At 42.2% G+C, this 23,886-nt stretch overlaps 1 protein-coding gene across 1 annotated transcript in view; it reads right to left on the bottom strand.

Moving 5' to 3' along the window:
- The window catches only part of csmd3b (CUB and Sushi multiple domains 3b), a 200,708-nt gene that overhangs the window by 27,911 nt on the left and 148,911 nt on the right, over positions 1-23,886 (bottom strand). Inside the window, exon 13 of the mRNA XM_055633467.1 lies at positions 23,171-23,244. Coding sequence (XP_055489442.1) covers positions 23,171-23,244 — 74 coding nt within the window. The remainder of the gene's footprint in view (positions 1-23,170; positions 23,245-23,886) is intronic.

Consider the following 23,886-nt stretch of genomic DNA (forward strand, 5'->3'; position numbering starts at 1 on the left):
TGTTGTTTTATGTTGATTTTATATATAAGCTAGTTGGGCCTCAGGGTCCCCGAGATTGCCAGCAATTAATTTTGAATGTTCAGATGTAGAATAGAATTTCCTCAAAATCTTCTGCCTGCTTTAGCTGAGGGTATACCTGCATCTATGGTTGAGACACTTAATGAAGCAGTCATCTTTTCCTGTTTATCCTGATGTGTTTTTAACTGGACGAGAGGATGACTATATCAGGACAGTTTCTTCATTGGTAGCAGAGTACAACCATAGAAAGAGTGAATGGTACAAATTTACAGAGGTAAAATTACTCTCAAGAAATAAGAACACAAGTAGGTAGCACGTACAAAATCTCGTACAGAGATCACTCCACAAAAAAAAAACAATATTCATCCAGTTTAGAAGGGATTGGGCCAAATGGGATTAGTTTAGCATATTGGTTGGTATGGACTTCTTGGGCTGAGTGCCCTGTGTCCTTGCTGAATGGTTCCATGACTCAAAAATGATGTTGTTTCTTTTAACGAAGTAGACAAACTCACATTTCCCCAAATTATATTCTGTCTACCATATTTTTGTCCCACATAAACCTACATTACTTCCTAATAATAACCTGACCAGAATATACACTTTGAGTTAACTGCAGAATTCCCCAAATCATATTCTGTCCACCATATTTTTGTCCCACATAAACCTACATTACTTCCTAATAATAACCTGACCAGAATATACATTTTGAGTTAACTGCAGAATTGATATTGTTTTACAATATCTTTTGCTGTAAATGTTTTGTCACAAACCACATTCTATTTGCAAGTAAACATTGCTTCTCTGTTTAGGCATTCTTATTACAACAAAGCCAATGGAATATCAGTACAATGTTGAATGGAAAGTTTCCACATAATTAATGTGGAACATTTTAATTGATTGTAAACGTCCACTGTCATAATTAAATATTATTTTTATTATTAATAAATAATCTATTCAGTTCCAGGCAGACATATTTAAAAATCATCCAACATCAAGTGTTAAGCACTATACATCAGCATAAATGAGGTAGCAGGAGGCTTCCCCTAGTTGTTTAAGTGTCGGAACAATAATCCTGGTGATTCGTTGTTTGAAGTTTCCATTTTACAATTACAAGCACATCCCCAACGCTAGTCAAGCCCTGATCTTATCAATGTGGAGTGGCCTTACTTGTTTAGACAGACAGTGGCCCAATTTAATCTATCAGCTCCCAACAGCAAAGTATTTCTGATGAAGGGCCTTTGACTGTTTTTCACTTCACAGATGCTGTCTGACTTACTGAGTATCATCAGCATTTCTGTCTTCATTTGACCTACAGAACATCTGTAGCTTTACACTTTTAGTTAATGCCTTCTTGCTTTGCAATCTGGTAAATACTTAGTCCATAGTGAGAAGTTGAACATTTTGCAGCTTGGAAATGAATGCCCTGGATAAGATTGTTAATGTTATCATGCAAAAATCTATTTATTAAACGGCACATAACTTGCGGTCATTATATTCACTATTATATGCTCTTTCATTATAGTAGTAGTAGTGGGCCTCCCTCGATCATGACTGACCATGGGTGATGCATCCTAGTCGGATGCAAGCCTGGGCGATATCATATGGAGGACAGGCTGTTGCCCATGCAGCACATCCCCCCCCCTCTCCACGTTGCTGATCGATCCTAAGGAACAGCAGGGTCGTTACATTTTGGCACCAGCAACGTCACAGGTGTATTTTCCCTTTTCCCAACTTGACACCATTCAGATAATAATCTGCCTTCCCATTCTTGCCACCAAAGTGGATAACCTCACATGTATCCACATTAAACTGCATCTGCCATGCATCTGCCCACTCACCAAACCTGTCCCAATCACCCTGCATCCTCATAACATCCTCTTCACAGTTCACACTTCCACCCATCATTGTGTCATCCACAAATTTACTAATGTTACTTTTAATTCCTTCATTTATATCATTAATGTATATTGTTAATAGCTGTGGTCCCAGCACCGAGCCTTGCGGCATCCCATTAGTCACTGCCTGCCATTCTGAAAGGGACCCGTTAATCCCTACTCTTTGATTCCTGTCTGCCAACTAATTTTCTATCCATGTCAGCACCCTACCCTCAATACCATGTGCTCTAATTTTGCCCACTTATCTCCTGTGTGGGGCCTTATGAATGGTGTTCTGAAAGTCCAGGTACACTACACCCACTGGCTCTCCCCTGTCCATTTTACTTGTTACATCCTCAAAAAATTCCAGACGATTTGTCAAGCATGATTTCCACCGTAAATCTATGCTGACCTGGACCGATCCTGTTACTGCTATCCAAATGTGCCACTATTACATCTTTGATAATTGACTCCAGCATCTTCCCCACCACTGATGTCAGGCGAACTGGTCTGTAATTCCCTGCTTTCTCTCTCCCACCTTTCTTGAAAAGTGGGATAACATTAGCTACCTTCCAATCCTCAGGAACTGATTCAGAATCTAGAGAACATTGGAAAATGATCACCAATGCATTCACAATTTCTAGAGCCACCTCCTGAGTACCCTGGGATGCAGACTATCAGGCCCTGGGGATTTATCAGCCTTCAGTCCCATTAGTCTGCCCAACAACATTTCCTGACTAATGTGAATTTCCTGCAGTTCCTCCCTCACCCTAGGTCCTTTGTCCCCTAGTACATCTGGGAGATTGTTTGTGTCTTCCTTAGTGAAGACAGAACCAAATTACCTGTTCAGCTTTTTTGCCATGACCTTGTTCCCCATAATAAATTTACCTGTTTCTGTCTTCAAGGGTCCCTCATTTTCCATAACTATTTTTTTTCCTCTTTACATACCTAAAGAAGCTTTTACTATCCTCCTTTATATTCTTGGCTAATTTACCTTCATACTTCATCTTTTCTCCCTGTATTACCTTTTTTGTTCCCTTCTGTTGATCTTTAAAAGTTTCCCAATCCTCTGGTTTCCCACTCATCTTTGCTATGTTATACGTCTTCTCTTTTATTTTTATACTGTCCTTGACTTCCCTTGTCAGCCACGGTCGCCTCTTACTCCCCTTTGAACCTTTCTTCCTCTTTGAAATGAAATGATCCTGCATCTTCTGGATTATTCCCAGAAACACCTGCCTTTGCTGTTCCACTGTCAACCCTGCCAGGGTTACGTTCATGTCAACTTTGACCAACCATAGTCTCCATGCCTCCATAGTAAACTGCAATACTGAAACTTCTGATTTTACCTTCTCCCTCTCAAATTGCAGATTAAAACTTCTAATATTATGGTCACTACCTCCTAATGGTTCCTTTACCTTGAGTTCCCTTATCAAATCTGGTTCATTACATTACATAACACTAAATTATTTTTTTTTTAATTACATAACACTAGGCTCCAATACAAGCTGCTCTAAGAATCCATCTTGGAGATACTCTACAAACTCCCTTTCTTGGGGTCCAGTACCAACCTGATTTTCCCAGTCCACCTGCATGTTGAAATCTCCCATAACCACCATAGCATTTCTCAGTTCTATCCATACTGTCTCTACATCTTCTAACTCTATGTCACCCCTCGCTAAGAAATGAATTTAATTCCTTACCAACAGGGCCACCCCTCCCCCTCTGCCCACCTGTCTGTCTTTTCGATAGGATGTATACCCCTGAATATTCAGTTCCCAGCTCTGATCCTCTGTAATTCCCACATCATCCCGAAAAACCGAGCTTCAAGCTCATCCACGTTTGTCCTCTAACATTTCACCCAAGGTTTCCCTGATTTAATGACTTGCACAACATATTAAACACAAATTACAGTGTCTAATTAAATTACTGATCTGAACATTTTTGTGATGTGTAGGGAAAGTAGAGCACACAAAAAATAACCCTTGTAATGACAGAGAGAATTTTCCCTTTCACAATTGTTTACCATTTTTGTGCGATAATCCCAATGTTTCATTATTTCATTCATAGGAGAAGCAGCCAGCTTTGTGCTTTATCCATAGTTTCTAAACTGTTAACTTTTCTTAGTATCACGTTCAGGGGAAATTAGGTTTAGATTAATTTATTGTCATTTACACAGAGGTGCAATGTTCACATATAGTTCAAAGTGAACAGAATGCATACAGTATGATACACAATAAATATAACAATGTGTGCTAAACAACAGGATGGTGCAAGGTTAGAGTGCAATCTAAAGCAGTGCAAATAAAATTAAAGTATTCTAATAAAATAATTGAATGAGGTTGAGTTAAGAATAAAGGTACCTGTCAGCACAGTGAAGACAGACTGGATTATGTTGATCATTCTCTACAGTTTAGATTAGTTTAGTTTAGAGACACAGCGCTGTAACAGGCCCTTCAGCCCACTGAGTCCACACCGACCAGTGATCCCCACACATTAACACTATCCTACACATACTTGGGATAATTTACACATACACCAAGCCAATTAACCTACATATCTGTACGTCTTTGGAGTGTGGGAGGAAACCGAAGATCTCGGAGAAAACCCACGTGGTCACGGGGAGAACGTACCAATTCCGTACTGACAGCACCTTTAGTCAGGATCGAACCCGGGTCGCCGGCTCTGCAAGCACTGTAAGGCAGCAACTCTACCGCTGCGCCACGGTGGCTGCCCATACCTATAGTTGCTACCTATAGTCTCAGCTGGTCAAGAGCAGGGCAGTTGCCAATCCCAAGTTAAAATGCTTCCCATCAAAATACACTCTATAGTGCATCTGTAGAAGTTATGGACATGCAAGTTAGGGACCACATCACCCCGATTCTGGCCTCTGTCCACTGGCTCCCAGTACGGTACAGAATCAACTTCAAGCTCCTCCTATATGTATACAAAGCCCTTAACGGGCTTGCCCCTCCCCCCCCCATATCAAAAATCTTCTAACCCACCATTCTACCTCCAGGTCCCTCAGGTCGACCGACTTGGGGCTACTGACTATCTCGCGGTCCAGATTTAAGTTCAGGGGCAACCGTGCTTTTGTGGTTGCAGCACCTAGACTGTGGAACAGCATCCCTCTCCTCAACAGAACTGCCCCCTCCATCGACTCCTTTAAGTCTAGATTTAAAACCTATTTCTACTCACAAGCGTTTCTTGAGGTCCTCTGAGGGGCGCTGCAAACAGTTTATCTATGTACTGTTAGATCTGTGTACCATTGTATGTAGCACGTTAGTATCTGCACTGATGTGAAGCACTTTGATCAACGAGAGTTGTTTTAAATGTGCTATACAAATAAAATTGACTGACTGACTGATGCTGAAACTTCCCAGATGCCTAAGAATGTTAATACACTGATGCTCTTTCTTGAACACTGAATCGGTGTGAAGGGACTAGGTTAGGCTGCTGGTAATATATTGCTGAGGAACTTGAAAATGTCTCAACTCCACCAATTAAGTAATGGATTTATTCAATGTCAAAGAGGATGATCCCAGGTACTATCAATTATTCTAAAAGAGCATTAGATTTCTGAGCAATATGCATTAGTTCTCCTGTTAAAAGAGAGTGGAAGGGGCAACTTTAGTCCAAAATGTTGTTTTTTTGGATTAGCATACTTTTAAAGGGAGTGTGTTGATGCAATTCATTGATGGTGCTTGAAGATTCAACAAGGTTGAGTGAAGGAAATTGATTTAATTGAATGTGGCTTATGGAAAGATAAAACTCTGTACCTTAACATTTAAATCAGAAAGGTAGTCTGCAATAAATGTTGTTTTGCGTTTTGGAATGCCCAAGAATGAAGGAGATGACAAAGAGTGGTAGACGCTGCTCATTCCATCACAGGTACTGACCTCCCCACTATCACAATGATCTATCAGAGGCTTTGACTCAAAAAGGCAGACTCAAAAAAAGACATACCACCCTGGCCATGCTTGCATTTCGCTAGTACCATCAGGAAGATGGTATCGGAGCCTGCAAACTGACCACAATGGTGAGAATAATTGTTTTCTAGGTTTCTTGGTCCTGCAAAATATTCCAAATGGAATTTAAACTGGTGGTGAAGGGAGGGCTTAAGCCAGAAAGGGTTATTGGGAAGAAAGAGCTACTTTAAATTTAGTTGCATCTGGTTGGGTAACTATAGTTGGGTGGAGATTATTCCATGCTTTAATTGTGCGGGGGAAGAACAAATTGCTGTATACATCTGTCTTTGTAGCTGGGATCACAAATTGGATCGAATGCCCTCGTCTGCTCCTAATTGGTTTGGGTTTGCTGTAGGTCTTGTAGTCTATGTCGAGCTGACCATTTAGCATTTTGTAAAAACAGGTCAAACGGTGAGCTTCACATCTGTCTTGGAGAGGGTTCCACCCCAGAGAATTCAGAAGTTTGGTGACACTCGCTTCTCTCTCATAGGTGTTAGTAACAAATCGAGCTGCCTGTCTTTGGACACATTCGATGGAAGAAATGTTTTTATTTGTGTATGGGTCCCAAGCTGCAACTGCGTAGTCCAAATGAGGTCTAACGAGGGCGAGGTATAGCTTCTGCTTGACAGAAGTTGAACAATGATGAAAGTTGCACCTCAGAAAGTTTAGGACACCTGTTGCATGATGAGTCTGACCATTCCAACGCAGATCATTCTGCAATTTGATGCCAAGATACTTGGTTTGTTTGGATTCTTCAAGGGTGGCACCAAGTATATTGTAAGATATTTCGCCTGGATTCCTCTTTCTTGTGACACGCATAGTTTCACATTTGGAAGGGTTGAACTGCATGCCCCATTGTTGTGACCACTCAACCATAGTACCCAGCAACTATCAGGCTCTTGAACACCACACAACACAAATCTGAGCAACTATGATCTTCAATGGACAATATCCTTGGTCACTTTAAGGACTTCAATTTTTGCATCATTATTGTTATCTAATGCCAATTTATTGTATTTTTGATTATTAAATATTATCTGTGTGTTATTGCATTTAATGGTCTATTAAGCTGCAGCAAGTAAGAATTTTATTGTTCCAATGTTGGTACATATGACAATTAAATACTCTCGACTCTTGGCCGCCATTGCTCTTTATTGCTTAGGATGGAAGATTGTTTTTGACACCAATTCATAAAGTCTGGGTTACTGCAGAAAATCAAAACAATCAGTTTAAGACAGAATATTACAGAATTATCCATTAACCGATTACACTCCTTCCTTATTGATATGCATTTTCATGTATTATCCCACACTCTTTTGAATTTGCTTTCTGCAACAATAATGGCAGAGCACTGTAAACTATAAAAATAAACTCCTCATCTCACCTGATTCTTTTCCCAATTGTTGTAAATCTGTGTGCGCTGGTTTATGACCCTTCTGCTGATGGAAACAATTTCTTCACATGTAATTTAGTGAAAGTACTTACATTTTTTTGAATATGAATTTTTAAAATAAATGCCAAAGGACAAGGAATCTGAAAGTGTTGATACAGATTTTATTCATTAATGTGAAAATATCTGAGAAACTGCTAATTTTTAAAATATCAGGCATTATAGTTAAATATATGTGTTATATTGTTTCATAGTCATTCACTTTTTAGTTGTTGGTTATTTACAATTTTCATCTTATTTTGATTCTAGTTCCTACAGTCTGCCTCTCATGAAGCTGACCCACTACAGGTGGATCACAAATGAAGAGAAAAAAAATAACGTAATTGATTGCAGAAATATTTAAACCTGAAAATTTTTGACGCTATCCAACAAACAATTAAACATGAGCTTCATCAGTTGCCTCGGAATTAGCTTTCTATTTATTAAAGTACCATTAATTTCATAAAGTATCGAATAAATGGATGGAAAAAAAAGAAACTGACAATTCATATAGAAAGATTTGAACAGGCTATGTGCCCATTTCAGAAGTTATGATTGTTGATACTAACTTATTAATAACTGAATTCGTCTTGTGTTGTATATTATGTCAAATGTAAAACTGTTACATCAATACAGACACCCTCTTATTCCATCGGAGGAACAATAATCAGATGAACGATATGCATTTGAAAAATTGATGATAGCATATTCTTTTTAATTTAATGTGTAAAGAGGAACTGCAGATGCTGGTTTAAACCAAAGATAGACACAAAAAGCTGGAGGAACTTAGCGGGACAGGCAGCGTCTCTGGAGAGAAGGAATACGTGACAATTCGGGTCGATACCCTTCTTCAGACGAAGGTTTTCGACCCGAAACATCACCCATTCCTTCTCTCATGAGATGCAACCTGTCCCGCTGAGACTCCAGCTCCAGCTTTGTGTCTTTCTTTCCAATTTAAGACTTTTGCAGACGAAAAGGAATGTTGCTGAATTTTCAAAGAGAGCTACCAGTCTGCTCGATTGTTTAAAATTGAGAATTTCTCGAAGGGTTGAAACTTGTTGCAGCGTTTAAAAAAATATATTACCATGCTGATGTTCAATTTACTTTCGTAGATGTCATACGAGGTTGCGTAATTAGCGTGCCAAGGACACGTAAGTGGGACAGGGGCTTAAAGGATACATAATTGGCTTGATGGTAAGAGACACAGGGATTATGGTCGAATGTTGTTTTTTTTTTTACTAGTGGCCCATGGCCTGAGGTGTGCCTCAGGGGTCAGTGCTAAGCATATTGATCATAGAGTCACAGTCATAGAGTGATACAGCATGGAAACAGGCCCTTCAGCCCAACTTGCCCACACTGGGCAACAAGTCCCAGCTACTCTAGTCCCACCTGCCCGAGTTTGCCCCTTATCACTCTAAACCTGTCCTATCCATGTACTTGTCTAACTGATTCTTAAACATTGGGATAGTCCCTGCCTCAACTACCCCTTCTGGCAACTCGTTACACACACTCACCACCTTTTGTTGTTTGTTATCGATGATTTAGATGAGATGGCACAGAAATTGTTTGGAAGTTTATAGATGGGACAAAAATAGGTGAAATCATTGAAATTTAAGAAGATTTTGAAGCATTTCAGCAAGATCTTAATCAGCTGGGGTAGTGGGACAAGGAATACCAAATGCAGTTTAATTAAGGTTAATGTTGGATTTTGTGAAGTCAAACCAGTGTCGGACTTCCACAGTGAACGTAAGGTCATGAGAAAATTGTAGGATATAGGGACCAAGGAATAGAAGTACATAGTTCCATGAAAGTGGCAATGTAGGTAGTCAAGGCTTTGGCACGGTGTCTTTGATCAGTCAGGCCATTGAGTATAGAATTTGGAGTGTTATGTCAAACTTTTACAAAATGTTGGTGATGCTGTACTTGGAGTTTTGAGTTGGTGAAGGGTGCCGATCCAAAAAGACACTTATCCATGTCCTCCAGAGATGCTGCCAGACCCTTTCAGTTACTCCAGCACTTTGTGATCAATACAAAAAAAGTCACAGACTAAATCAGCGGGTCAGGCAACATATACATTTATATATACAGTAAGAATTTCATTGTTCTATCTGGGACATGTGACTATAAAACACTCTTGACTCTTGTCTAACCATCTGGTAATCTAAAAGCCCCCCTCACCTGTATCCACCGATCACTTGCCAGGCTTTGCAGAGCCCCCACACCTCTTCCAGCTTTCGTCTATCCCCTCCCCTCACCGCCGACTATAATCAATCTGAAGAAGGTTCCTGAAATGAAACGTCTCCTAATCATGGTGTCTAGAAATACTGCATGACCCATTGAATTAGTCCAGCAGTTTGTGTTTTTTTTTTGTTGCAAACCAACATCTGCAGTTGCTGATGTCTACTTTGTGTTCAATGCAAGATTCCAGCATCTGTTGTCCCTTGTGTTTCCACTTGGAGTATTGCGGTCAGTTTTGGTGACCCTGCTATAAGGAAAAATGTCTTTAAGCTGAAAAAAGTACAGCGAAGATTGACGATGATGGTGCCAGGACTCTAGAGACTGCGTTATAAGGAGAAGTTCAGCTCGCAAGGACTTTATTCCTTGAAATGTAGGAGATGGGGGACTGATCTCATAGAAATATATAAAATCATGAGGAGCATGTACAAGGTCTTTTTCCAGGGTTGGTAATCAAGAACTACTGGGCAGAGGTTTAAAGTGAGAGGGGAAAGTTTTAGTAAAAATCTTACGGGTAGTTTTTTTTAACATAGAAGGTTCTACCTTCATGTAATGACATAAGGAAGAGGTAAAGGAAGGGACCATATCAATATTTAGAAGACTTTTAGAAAGACACACATTAGGAAGGGTTTAGAAACATATGGGTCAAATCCGGGCAATTTGGACTAGCTTAGAATGGTATCTTAGTTGGCATTGGATGAGTTACCATATATAACCATATAACAATTACAGCACGGAAACAGGCCATCTCGACCATTCTAGTCCGTGCCGAACACATAATCTCCCCTAGTCCCATATACCTGCGCTCAGACCATAACCTTCCATTCCCTTCCCATCCATATAACTATCCAATTTATTTTTAAATGATAAAAACGAACCTGCCTCCACCATCTTCACTGGAAGCTCATTCCACACATCTACCACTCTCTGAGTAAAGAAGTTCCCCCTCATGTTACCCCTAAACTTCAGTCCCTTAATTCTCATGTCATGTCCCCTTGTTTGAATCTTCCCTACTCTCAGTGGGAAAAGCTTTTCCACGTCAACTCTGTAAAGAGTTGAGCCGAAGGGCCAATTTCCATGCTGTTTGAGTCCAGCAATGAGAACACAATTTCTGGTGTTTTGTTGACCTCCGTGGTTGAATTGCCCCACACCATTCGCTGTTGAAACTTACTTTTAGAAAATGCTTGAAGACGTACAATTTGTATCATCACCCAGTACATTTAGGCGAGAAGGCAATACCAATTCCCATACATCACATGTTAAATGCACTGTAGACATTTTTGGTAAAGGCCAGAACCCTTGTTATATAAAACAAATACTACTTCTATACACACGCAAACTCTAGGAAAAGCATCTCAATTTCCGCCTGAATTGTTTTCAACGCAACAGTATGAACATTGATCTAAAAACATTACGGGCCTGTCCCACTTGGGCATCATTTGCGCGTTATTTACGTGTCACAAGATATGATGTGTGCGTCATGATGCACACGTGATGCGCGCATGGCGTGCATTATGCACGCATGGTGCGTGGTGAGTTGTGGTGGCGTAAGCAATCATGCGCGTGGCGCCTCAGAATTTTGGAATTAACAAAATCTTCACACGCCACCTGCGTGACACTCAAATGACAAGCAAGTGGGACAGGCCCATTACAGTAACATACACCCAATTCTCTCTTACTTTCCCATGCTCACTACCCCACCCTAGAGCACTCCCATTTTTAACAGTCTTCTCCTTCTTACACTCATTTGCCAAGGATCAAGTCAAGAGTGTTTTATTGTCAAGAGTGTTTTATTTGATGGGACAATGAAATTCTTACTTGCTGCAGCACAACAGAATATGTTAATATGTAAACAAAGTACATAACGGGGTAAGGGAAAAAAAAGAAAAAGTTCAATAAATGACAAATATAGTGCAACAATAATATAGTCTTTTGCAGTCCAGAGCTCAGAGCTTATTTATTGTTGTGTTTAATGGCCTGATGGTTGTAGGGAAGAACCTGGATGCCACAGTTTTCAGGCTCCTGTACCTTCTTCCTGATGGCAGTGGGGAGATGAGTGTGTGGCCAAGATGGCGTGGGTCCTTGATGATTTTGGCGGCCTTTGAGGCAGCGACTACAATAGATCTCTTCGACGGTGGGGAGGTCAAAGCCGGTGATGGACTAGGCAGTGGTCACAACTTTTTGTAGTCTTTTCCGCTCCTGGACGTTCAAGTTGCCGAACCAGGCCATGATGCAACCAGTCAGAATGCTCTCTACCGTGCACCTATAGGAGTTTAGGAGAATCCTCTTCGACATGCCGAATCTCCGTAATCTTCTGAAGAAGTAGAGTCGCTGATGTGCCATCTTTATAATTGCATAGATGTGCTGGTTCCAGGATAGATCTTCAGAAATATGCACGCCCAGGAATTTGAAGTTATTGACCCTCTCCACCACTGTCCCGTTGATATGAACAGGATTGTGGGTCCTCATTTTTCTCCTGCCAAAGTAGTTCCTTGGTCATACTGATGTTACATAGAAACATAAAAAATAGCTGCAGGAGGAGGCCATTCGGCCCTTTGAGTCAGCACCGCCATTCACTGTGATCATGGCTGATCGTCCCCAATCAATAACACGTGCCTGCCTTCTCTCCATATCCCTTGATTCCACTAGCCCCTAAAGCTCTATCAAACTCTGTTGCGAGCCAGGTTGTTGTACTGACACCATTTAGTCAGTCGGTCGATCTCACTTCTATATTCTGACTGGTCCACATCTGTGATTCGTCCAACCACAGTAGTGTCATCGGTGAACTTGTTGATGGAGTTCGCACTTTGACCGGCTACGCAGTCATGGGTATAGAGTAAGTAAAGCAGAGGGCTGAACACGCAGCTTTGAGGTGCTCCCATATTAATTGTTACTGAGGATGAAGTGGTTCCTCCAATTCGAACAGACTGTGGTCTGCGGAACAGGAAATTGAGGATCCAATTGCAGAGGGATGCGCAGAGGCCCAGTTCCATGAGCTTGTTAACCAGCTTGAAAGGGATGACGATTAATGACTGAGCTGTAGTCTATAAACAACAGCCTGACGTAAGTGTTTTTATTGTCCAAGTTGTCCAGAGTGGAGTGGAGAGCCAGTGAGATTGCATCTACCGTTGATCTATTGCGGCGGTAAGCAAACTGCAGTGGGTCGAGGTTCTTGTCGAGGTAGGAGTTGATATGCGCCTTAATCAACTTCTCAAAGCAATTCATCACCACCGACATTAGTGCCACTGGTCGATAGTCATTGAGGAACGTCACCTTACTCTTCTTGGGCACCGGTATTATTGATGCCCTCTTAAAGCAGGTGGGAACCTCAGACCTCAGAAGTGAGAGGTTGAAAATGTCTGCATAAACTCCTGGTTTAGTTGGTTTGCACAGGTCTCGAGAACTCGACCGGGTATACCATCAGGTCCAGGCGCTTTCCGAGAGTTCACCCCTCTGAAGAATCTACTGATGTCGGCCTCTGTGACTGTGACTGTAATACATCAGGGCGAATGGGTGATCGGGAAGGCACATCAGTGTTCTCCCTATCGAACAGCGCGTAGAATGCATTGAGCTCGTCATTTAGTGATGCTTCGCTGTCATTTGAGCTGCCTCCTGATTTTGCCTTCTAGGAGGTGATGGCATTCAAGCCCTGCCACAGTTGCCGAACATCCGCCTCATCCTCCAGCTTGGAGCAGAAGTCCCTCTTGGTCTTTTTGATGTCCTTACCAAGGTCGTATCTGGACTTCGTATAGACCTCTGCATCGCCAGACCTGAATGCCAGGGATCTGGTCTTAAGCTGAATGTGGATCTCATGGTTCATCTGGTTTGGAAACACTCGGAAGGTTTTTGTTGGAACGCAGTCCTCCAAACATTTCCTTATGGAGTCTGTAACAACTGTGGCATATTCATTCAGGTCCGTTGCCGAGTCCATGAACATTGCCCGGTCTACAGTCTCCAAATATAGAAACATAGAAAATAGGTGCAGAAGTAGGCCATTCGACCCTTCGAGCCTGCACTGCCATTCAATATGATCATGGCTGATCATCTAACTCAGTATCCTGTACCTGCCTTCTCTCCATACCCCCTGATACCTTTAGCCACAAGGGCCACATCTAACTCCCTCTTAAATATAGCCAATGAACAGGCCTCAACTACCTTCTGCGGCAGAGAATTCCAGAGATTCACCACTCTCTGTGTGAAAAAGGTTTTCCTCATCTCGGTCCTAAAAGATTTCCCCCTTATACTTAAACTGTGACCCCTGGTTCTGGACTTCCCCAACATCGGGAACAATCTTCATGCATCTAGCCTGTCCAACCCCTTAAAAATTTTGTAAGTCCTGGAGTTGTTCCTCTGCCTCCTCAGACCAGCTCCGTGCAGTCATCACCTCTGGGGGTGCTTTCTTCATTTGCTGCCTGTACGCAGGAAGAAGCAGCACTGTTGAATGGTCTGATTTCCTGCGGTGAGGGCGAGGGATAGAACGATAGGCATCATTGATGGTGTTGCAGCAGTGGATAAGGGTGTTTCATCCTCAAGTGCTGCAGGAGACATGTTGGAGGAAGTTAGGGAGCGATTTCTTCAGGTTGGCTTTGTTGAAGTCCCCGGCTATGGTGGTAAACGCCTCGGGGTAGGCTGTCTGGTGCTTGTTGACCACAGCGTGCAGCTCCTCCAGTGCCAGACGGACATCTGCCTGGGGTGGGATGTAGACCATGGTCAGGATGACGGAGGTGAATTCCCTTGGTAGGTAAAAGGATCACTTCACCGCCAGGTGTTCCAGGTGCGGAGAGCAGGAGGTAAATAGGACTGCCACGTCTGAACACCATGCAGAGTTGACCATGAGGTCTCCAGTGAGGAAAGACCGATCCTGGACTGGACTCTGGACTCTGGTCTTGTCCACGGGGGGGGGGGGGGGGGGGGGGGGGGGGGGGGGGGGGTGGAGTAGGAGTAGGGGCCAAATTTTTTTGTGCCTTCCACCACAGTGATGAATGCTGTGGTGGATGTTTATGTTACATGTTGTGTCCAGTTTATGCATTTTATTATTTTGTTAACCCATCTTTATGCTTTGTATGGAACTGATTTTTAAATTATGTAAAGCACTTTGGGGTCAATGAAAATTGACTATAAATGTGCTATATAAATAAACTTATTATATTATTATTATTATGAGTTCATATCATGGGTGACGATCAGCCATGATCACAATGAATGGCCGTGCTGGCTCGAAGGGCCAAATGGCCTCCTCCTGTACCTATTTTCTATGTTTTCCATTTCTCTTTTATTCACCCACTTACCCCTCCCTCCTATCTTTGGCCATCCATTTCCCCACCCCCACTTTGTATTTCACTCCTCCTCTCCTCTCCTCATCTGACATCCTTTTGTCTCCTTTTCACCTCGAGCCTTTGTCACTTACTCCACCCATCTGCTCCCTCACCTGGATCCATCTACCGGCTTTGTCTCACCCCAATAATCTATTCCAATTTTTCCCCCCAACTCCAATTAGTATGAAGAAGGGTCCCAATCAAAAATGTTGGCTATTCATTCCCTCTCCAGATACTTCCTGACCTGTTGAGTTCCTCTGGCATGTTATGTTTTTGCTACAAAACATGATGAAGTTGAAAGATGACAATACTCAGATCTGCAGAAGGGCTGGCTTTTTTCAATCATGATGTTCAATAAATGCTGATTTCTCACATTGATGGAATATAAATGGATGAAACGAAGCAGTATTCATTTATAAATGCAGAGTGGTCATTCATAATAAAATGCTGGCGTCAGTGAAAATTCCAGGTGGTTGCTATTTAGTGCATGATTTACACTTACCCCACAATGAAACCTGTCCCAAATCATCCTGCACAAATTGTTCTTTAAGCAATTGAAAATATCACAATCTGCAGATTCTAAATCTGGCACTATAATAGTGTCATGTTGTAATATATGGCTACCTTTAAAGTGGTGGCAAAGGAAGCTCTGATCAGTTGAGTTATTTATTTTAACTGCTGCCTCAGCCAAATCTAGCACTCAGAACTAGTTAATTGACTTAAGCTAATTAAGTCAGCTATTGTCTCTGAAATGTTAATGATCAGTATAAAATATTATTTTATGTCATTTAAAGAATACCATTTAAAGTATTGTGCTTGTTCCCACTTGTTCCTGCAATGCTATTCTTGCTCCATCCAACACAGATCAAATAAATAAGACACAAAGTGGTTTGACAATATCCTACACTAGGGAGTAGCTCAGAAGATAAGGCAATATCTATGAAAAAGGTAATGCTTTAGGTCAGGAGCCTTCTTCAAAATGATTGTGCGGAGGGAAGGGGGGTGGGGGGTCTTGAAGAGAGGAGGGGCAGGCCAACATGTGGCAGGTAACAAGTGAACACAGGTGAGGAGAGATTTTGATAGTCAGATTGGTGGACAAAGGCCAGCGATTATAATTTAAAAAAAAGCCAGAATGTGAGACAAAAGGATTGAAGAATTGAGAATTATGAAGCCAGAGTAAGAAATATGGGTGGAGGGGGAGGAGTTAAATAGGTGCGAGATAGTTGGGGCACAGAGAAAGGATGGTATGGTTGTTAAAGGTTACCTAAAATTGGAGAATTCAATGGTCATACCATTGGGTTGCAAGCTGCCCAAGTGGAATATGAGGTGGTGTTCCTTCAGTTTGCACGTGGCTTCACTCTGACAATGGGGAATGGTCAGAAAAGTCAGTATAGGCATGGGAAAGGTAGTTAAAATGGTTAGCAGCCGGGAGATTCAGTAGATCTTAGCGGACTGAGCTCAAAACGGTGACTAATTTGGGCTTGTGCTCATTGATATACATCCTCCCACTCCAGCATTTTGTCCTTTATAGTAAATCAGTTCCTTGTTTCTACGAATAAAAAAAGACCCTTCAGCGGAATGGTTCAATAAATTCTTCTTCCAATTACAATCCAAGAAGGAGAATTAAGGCAAAAAACTTAGACCAATTTCAAGCTTCAAATTTATTTTAAATAATTTACTAAACAATCTTGCAACAATTTTAATTTGTTGATCAGTGTTACTATGTAAGCATTGCTGCATAACCATTTTTATTTAAAAACTGAGCAGATGACTTGAAAAAATCTTATTGCTGGAACCAGCATTATTTTCACACATTTATTGTAGTATTAATAATAACATGCAGTAATAATCCAATGTAGCCATCATCAATTTGCCCATTATAAAGGTATCCCTGTATTAATAAAATAATTGAATGAGTATACAAGCATGTAATTGGTTGGCGGCGCGACTCACCAGTTGCAGCGGCCCCTACAGCCTGTCTGTCTTTTTTTTATTTTTTGTCTAGTTAAATGTAGTGTTGGTGTTTTTTTTAATACTAGTTTTAAATGTGTATATGTGGGGGGGCGGGGGGGGGGAGGGGGAAACCGTTTCAAATCTCTTCCCTGTTCGGGAGACCCGACCTTTTCCCTGTCGGTCTCCGTTGTCGTTGGGGCCTAGCACCGTGGAGCGGCCTCCAACCTGAACGACCCGGGGGCTCGGGAGACTGCGGAGCTGCGGACTACTCACCATCGTGGGGCTGGCCGGCCTCGGAGCGTGGGGAGCGGTGGTGACTCGCTGCTGCAACGCGACTCCTGGGGCTCGGAGGCTCCAGCAACGCAGCCACAGGTCCGGTGAACTGGGACATCGGGAGCTCGCGGGTCCGGGGGGGGGAGAGAGACCGCTTCCCGGAGCTCCCGCAACGCGACTTCTCCAGCCCGTGTCGCGGGGTTGGAACGACCCGGAGCGGGGACGTACATCGCCCGGCGCGGCTTCATCGCCGTGGGACATTCCAGCGCCTGCCGGGGGCTCCAACTTTGTGACATTTAGACCGGGAGCGGGGCCGTAAATCGCCCGGCACGGCCTAAAATGGCCGTGGGACTTATCATCGCCCACCTGGGGCTTGGATATCGGGAGAGAAATGGAGAACAGGGGAGAGAAAAGACTTTGCCTTCCATCATGGATGGATGTTTGTGTGAATTAAATTGTGTGTATGTCTAGGAAATTGTCTTTGTTTGTATGGCTGTGGAAACAGAATTTCGTTTGAGCCTCACTGGGGCTCAAATGACAATAAATTGTATTGTATTGTATTGTATTGTATTGTAATGTATGAGCAGGAGAAGGCCACTTGACCCGACTAGCCTGCTCCAACATTTAGATCAGTGAATGTGACCTGTATGCACATTGATGCTTAAAAATTAATTGTGAAAAACATCAAAAAATGCTGGTAATTTTGAACAGATCAGGCAGTTTGGAACATTAACACTTTTTTTCCCGCATCCCTGACCAGTTCAGAATCTCTAGCAAATTTGCGCGGGAGCAGGAGCTCCATGGTTGCCCTGCAGGACGTAATGCCACCCGCAAGTCTAAACGAAGCCGTTGACTCAGATGAGTCTGGGGAAGAGGGATACCCTCCCTCAAAGGAGAGCGTCTGAGGACGAATTCTCCCACATGGAGCAACTTATGGAGAAGTTGCTCCAACAATAATCTGCTCCAAAGGAGGGAGCAGTATCAGCATGGGCCTACAGCAGTGCTGGTGCCGGGAGCCTCGCACATGGGGCAGCCCAATGTCTTCCCCATTGGAGGGGGAACTACATGTGGAAGAAACCACTCTGAATCAGAGTACAAAGAAGAGGGGGGGAAACCTTCCCAGGGACAAGCAGAAGAAAGGAAGTAAGTAAGTAAGTTTTACTTATATTGCACTGTTTAAGTCAACACCAAAATGCTAAAAGGAATAATAAGCTTCCATACAAACAAACAGAAAATAAGTGCTTCTGCAATCATCCAGGTTCCACTGGGTGCTTCCCTGGATGGAATCTAGCTCTTGACAGCCCGGGTATTATGGAGAACCCGCAGGCAGCAGCACCTGTTTTCAGGGCTGCACAAATGTCTCCTGCTCTAAGGAGAGGAGCATTCATGGTCCTTTTCAGTCTGACCAAAGCAAGAATTTCATTTAGGTCCACTGGAAGGGCCATGTCAGCACAGGTATCCTTAGGGGCCTGCGGCAGCACCTGTTTTCAGGGCTGCCTACAAACCTCACTCTCAGTGGGCGACAACACACCCCACAGCTCCACAGGGGGTAAGCGGTTCACTGAATCCGGTGGCAGCTTGAAAGCTGGGCACGGAAATATGATCAGAGTCGTCTTTCAAGGCAGACTCAAAATAATGGCCAGAATTGTACTACAAGGCAGGCTCAGTATGATGAGGTTTCAGACCAGACCCAAGCAGAGGTCGGGAGAAACATGGAATCCACACACCTTACCAGTCTTACTCCCAATCAAGGAGAGAAAAGGAATCCGCATCAGGGGCCTTTGGGCTTACCACAAGACCACCGGTAGTCATGGAGGTAGGTGGGTCTGGGTTTACCAAAACAAGGGATTGTGGAGCAGTTACATGTTGGTAATTTACTCTTGTGTTCTTGTTCAAAATGACAATAACAAGAAATTTCAGAACTGGTTTTTAAAAACAGATAATAACGTGATAATTTTACTGCACAACATACACAGGTTCCAAGCAGACTTGGAACTCGGACTGGAATTGTCTTCGAGGCAGGCCCAGTATTTTTGGGCAGGATTGCCATTCAGGACATGTGACAGATGGAGGATGTCACTTCAACCAGGTGTAACTCATTTGTGCAGTATAGACTTTTAGAAACAGTAATTTTGTTATGGTTTAACTACTGTTTTATAGGAGCTTCCTATAAAATGGTCACATGGCATGCATCAACCTCAAAGATGCATACTATTAGGTGTCTATTCACTAAGAACAGGAGATATTTGAAGTTTATCTGGATGGTATGGATATGCCAATTGGGTTGACTATTGACAAAAAACTACGGAAACCAATTCTGGGCCTACAAAGGTCTCAAAACCACATAGTAATGGCATATTTGGAGGACATTTTCATTTTGGAGTCACCAAGAATTGGCAGAAGCATCAGTCAAGCAAACCAAAACCCTGTTTGAAAGGATTGGTTACCTCATCCATCCAGTTAAATCTAAATTGACACCCACAAGGGTAATTGATTACCTAGAATATACTATCAAAAACAGTAAATATGTTGGTGACTTTGCCTAGGGGCAAACGACAATATTAATTAAGCCTGCAATGACCTGATAGTCAAATTCCAGTCATCTATCAGGCAAACAGCGAGTGTAATTGGCAAATAGTAGCTGCTTTCCCAGCAGTAAGGGCCTTTACAGCAAGCAAAGGAATGAACACTCAGATTACATGCAGGCCAAATTGGCAAACTATGGATTGCCAGCAGAGGCCATTGTTGAATAACTATGGTGGATAACGAATGGGAAACAGCTCAGGGATATTTTGCTCGAAAGCCATAGTTCTTCAGACTTATGCAAGCGGCAAAGGATGGGGAGACACCAACACAGTCTAAAGCTGTGAGGGCAAATGGAATGAACAGGAGTCTGTAATTCCCCAACACATGGAATCAATTACCCAGAATTGTTGGGGGCACAATATGGACTCAAGGTTTTCTGTAGCGATATGCAACTGGTGCTTGTTCAAATTCAGATTGATAACACCACTGCGGTGGCATATATCCATTAACAAGGGTGGTGTAAAATATGTATCTTACGACAGATTGTCAAACCTCATTTGGCACTGGTGTATCGAGAGGAATATTTGGGAAATCTACGAGGTAGATATAACACGGTGACAGATGCTGGATCATGAATGTTTAATAACAACACAGAATGGACGTTGAATCAGACAGTATTTAACAAAATAACTACACGATTTGGCATACCAGATGTTGATCCGTTTGCATCTAGACTAACCATTAGTTACCCAGATATGTGTCCTGCGAGCTGGATCCAGGAGCAAGGCAGTGGATGCTTTCTCCCTCAATTGGGGAGGAATGTTTATGTATGCTTTACACCAATTTGTCTCACAAACCGATGCTTGACAAAAATCAGGCAAGACTAAGCCACAGGCATATTGGTAGTGCCAGATTGGCCTTCTCAAGCCTGGTTCCCAAAAATTTTGGGAATTATAGTCCAGCCAGTAATGGCCGTACCCAAGAGCAGGGACCTCCTAGTGAACCCAGTTACAGGGAGCAATCATCCACTACATGAACATATAACTTGTTGGTCTGCAGATTCTGAGGAGGCCATTTCAAGGCATAGGACTGTCCGAACAAATACAACACAGTTCGGATAATGGATGTCTTGGAGTTCCTATCAACTGTACTATAACTATAAACTAAGTTATAGTGCATCTATAGTGCCAGAGGCGCACTCTCCTCCAATCTGATGTGGGAAGCAGGGCACAGTTCGATAGGAACGCACCCCTTTACAACAAAATTCATCAAGGGAATTTACAATTTAAGACCTCCAAGGACAAGGTACACTGACACATGGGATGTGAGCATGGTACAAACCTTACTTTGACAGTGGGGACTACCTATAACTAACCCTGAAGGTGGTATGCTGACAAAGAGTCCAGACACTGCAAAGCTATGGTTGGACTACATGACCACCAATATGAACAACATAACATTCATAATCAGGAACCTGATATAAACATAGCAGGCCAGGAATGCCAGGGATGGAGATCCAGTTCTTGGCATATCCAGAGGACCAACGGTTGTGTGGGTGGTAACATACTAACACCACTATCTGAGAGTACGGGGAACCTCAGAGGCTCAGAACAATCTGTCCTCATCAGCTATATAAAAAAAACAAAAAAAACACACCAAATGGTGTCAACTCAAACCATGTCCAGATGGTCAAAAGAGGTAATGGCGGTAGCAAGAGTAAACATTTATATGGTTAAGTCTCACTCCATCAGGGCTGCATCTACGTCGGCAGCAAGAGCTATGGACGTGCCCGTTGACGACATTCTAGTGGCTGCAGGATGGACAAATGAAATAACGGTCCACTGGTTTTATAACAAACCCATAACCAGACTGGGGGTGTTTGCACGTACCATTGTAAATTCTGTCCCTTAGTTTCCCCCCCAAGGTGGGAGGGGTAACTTTTTAAAAAACTTTTCTTTCATTTAAAGCATCAGTTTCTTTACTTAACTACGTAATGTCTGAATGTTTTAATGATTACATGCATCCATGGTCAATCCATTCAGTGTGTGATGCCTGGATTCGTAACCAGCGTAAAATCACAAAGCTTTGAAATCTTCACGTAGTCACTCACGTGACTCCGAAGTAAAATAGTAAGATTAGACGAGAACTTACCAGTTTGAAGTTTGATCTTGATTTTATGAGGAGTTACGATGAGCGATTACATGCCCACCGTTCCCACCCTCATACTATCAAGGTCACATGGAAGTTCTAGTTTCTTCAATCTTACTATTCTCAGGTCTTCTTTTTATCTGTCATTTAACACCGCTGCTTTGAAGATTGACGCGCACGCAGACGGACGGCCCTTCTTCACGTAATTGCTCATCGTAACTCCTCATAAAATCAAGATCAAACTTCAAACTGGTAAGTTCTCGTTTAATCTTACTATTTTCTGTGTCTGCAGTTTTATCTAAATGCTTTTCAATTAAAAACTAAGCCACTGTGTGGGGTTTTAACTGGGAATTGAAGGTTTGATCGCCAACCTGCCTGACATAAATCGTTTTTTGCCTAAGCTCCTTTAACTTGGGCATCAGCAGTGATTTACTAATTATTTGTCACCCCGGGCACAGTTGTACCAGGTAAATCAATTAATGGATCAAGAAAAAGTAATTTAAATTTGATCAGTCCCTTCACAGCAAAGAATTTTAAAAAAATGAAGCTTACACATGGTGAAGGAGATAAGGGATAAGAATTGAATCTACCAACAAAGTGTCATGGATTAAATAGGAAAAATCCCAGAAAGCATGTGTGGGAATTACAATTTATCCTGCACAATTGATTGCAATACAGACTGCATATTGATTTAATGCTGCCAGCTCACTTCAGTTATTTCTAGGTGTGCCCAATGCTGTCTTGTCCCTAGTTAATAATTCAGTAGGAAGGTACAAGTTAGTATTACCAGTTAAAGCAAGCTTACATAACATAAATCTAATCCAAACGTCAAATATCGCAGGTGCATTGCCACTGTGCCAGATACCAGCAGCAAACAATGAATGATGGCACACATGGAAGAAGGTGGCTTCCAGGCTTTTGACATCGTACCTGAAGACATCCTGGAAGAGATGCCTACCTAGAGCTTAATAACATGGTGTTGTGATACAACCCCTCCCTCAATGTAAACATTGACTTCAGGAACAGGTTGTGAGCATGCCCCAGTCAGCATCAATTGGTCTGAAGTGGCGATGATCGAGAGCTTCAAGTTCCAAGGCAATAGTCCTGTCCCTAGTGTAGGATATTGTTAATGTGCCAGGCATCGCTGGCCGATGCGGACTCGGTGGACCGAAATGCCTGTTTCCACGCTGTATCTCTAAACTAAACTAAACTAAAATGTTAATATAGTTGTTATTGGCCACTAAAATCTATTAGCTTATTGTTTTCTTATCCAACAAAATATACGTGTTAAATAATAACAACGTGAAGATGACTATTGTAATCATGTTAGGGAAAAATTAGGATGTTAAGACTACAAAATGGAGATACTTTTAATTGCATTTCACTTTGCATTTAAATTAATGGGGACTGGATTTTAATCCATATATTACTTACCATGTAACCAAATGTATTATTTTGTGTTCCATGCAGTGGCATTCCTGGATTTTCACATGTTGTATGTGAAGGTTCTAAATTAAGAAATATTAAACAAATATTGCCATCAGAATGATTGAAGATGTAATATAAATTTCATAAACGTCTAAAGAGATAATATTTTTTGCGAGACACCAATCTAAATACTAATTGCCTCCAAGCAATCTCGAAGCCCTTGATGAGAAGTTTTTCTTGAGAAACAGGAGGACATTTTGGCTCTGTTGTCCAATAACAGCATAATATTAACACAATTAAAGACACAGAGAATACGGTATGCTCCAAAACGATCAAATGCATTCTGCATGGAAAAGCTCCTGGTTTTTACTTTATCTGTTGTACCGCGCCCCCTTCCTCAGGAGTGAATCATGATGAGTACATCTTTTCAGAGCTGGTAATGTCCTGAGATATCAGGTGATGCACGTTACACTATAATCGCTCGACCTCACGATGGATATTTGTCTTAATGGAAACTGACATTTTTATCGAGCTTTGCTCAGTTGTAAAGAAAGCCCACCTCAGAGATTTGACCAAAACAGGACAGCAGTAACACCTATATGAGGTTTATGTATTGAATGGCCTGTTTCTCTGGCAATAGCAAGCCAAAGATGAGACAGGGAGACTATCTGGCACAGGCTTCAAGAGGGGAACACAACAGCTAATTATGGTTGCACAGGAAT

The sequence above is a fragment of the Leucoraja erinacea genome, chromosome 4 (genome assembly GCF_028641065.1).
Source record: "Leucoraja erinacea ecotype New England chromosome 4, Leri_hhj_1, whole genome shotgun sequence".
NCBI classification, from domain to species: domain Eukaryota; kingdom Metazoa; phylum Chordata; class Chondrichthyes; order Rajiformes; family Rajidae; genus Leucoraja; species Leucoraja erinaceus.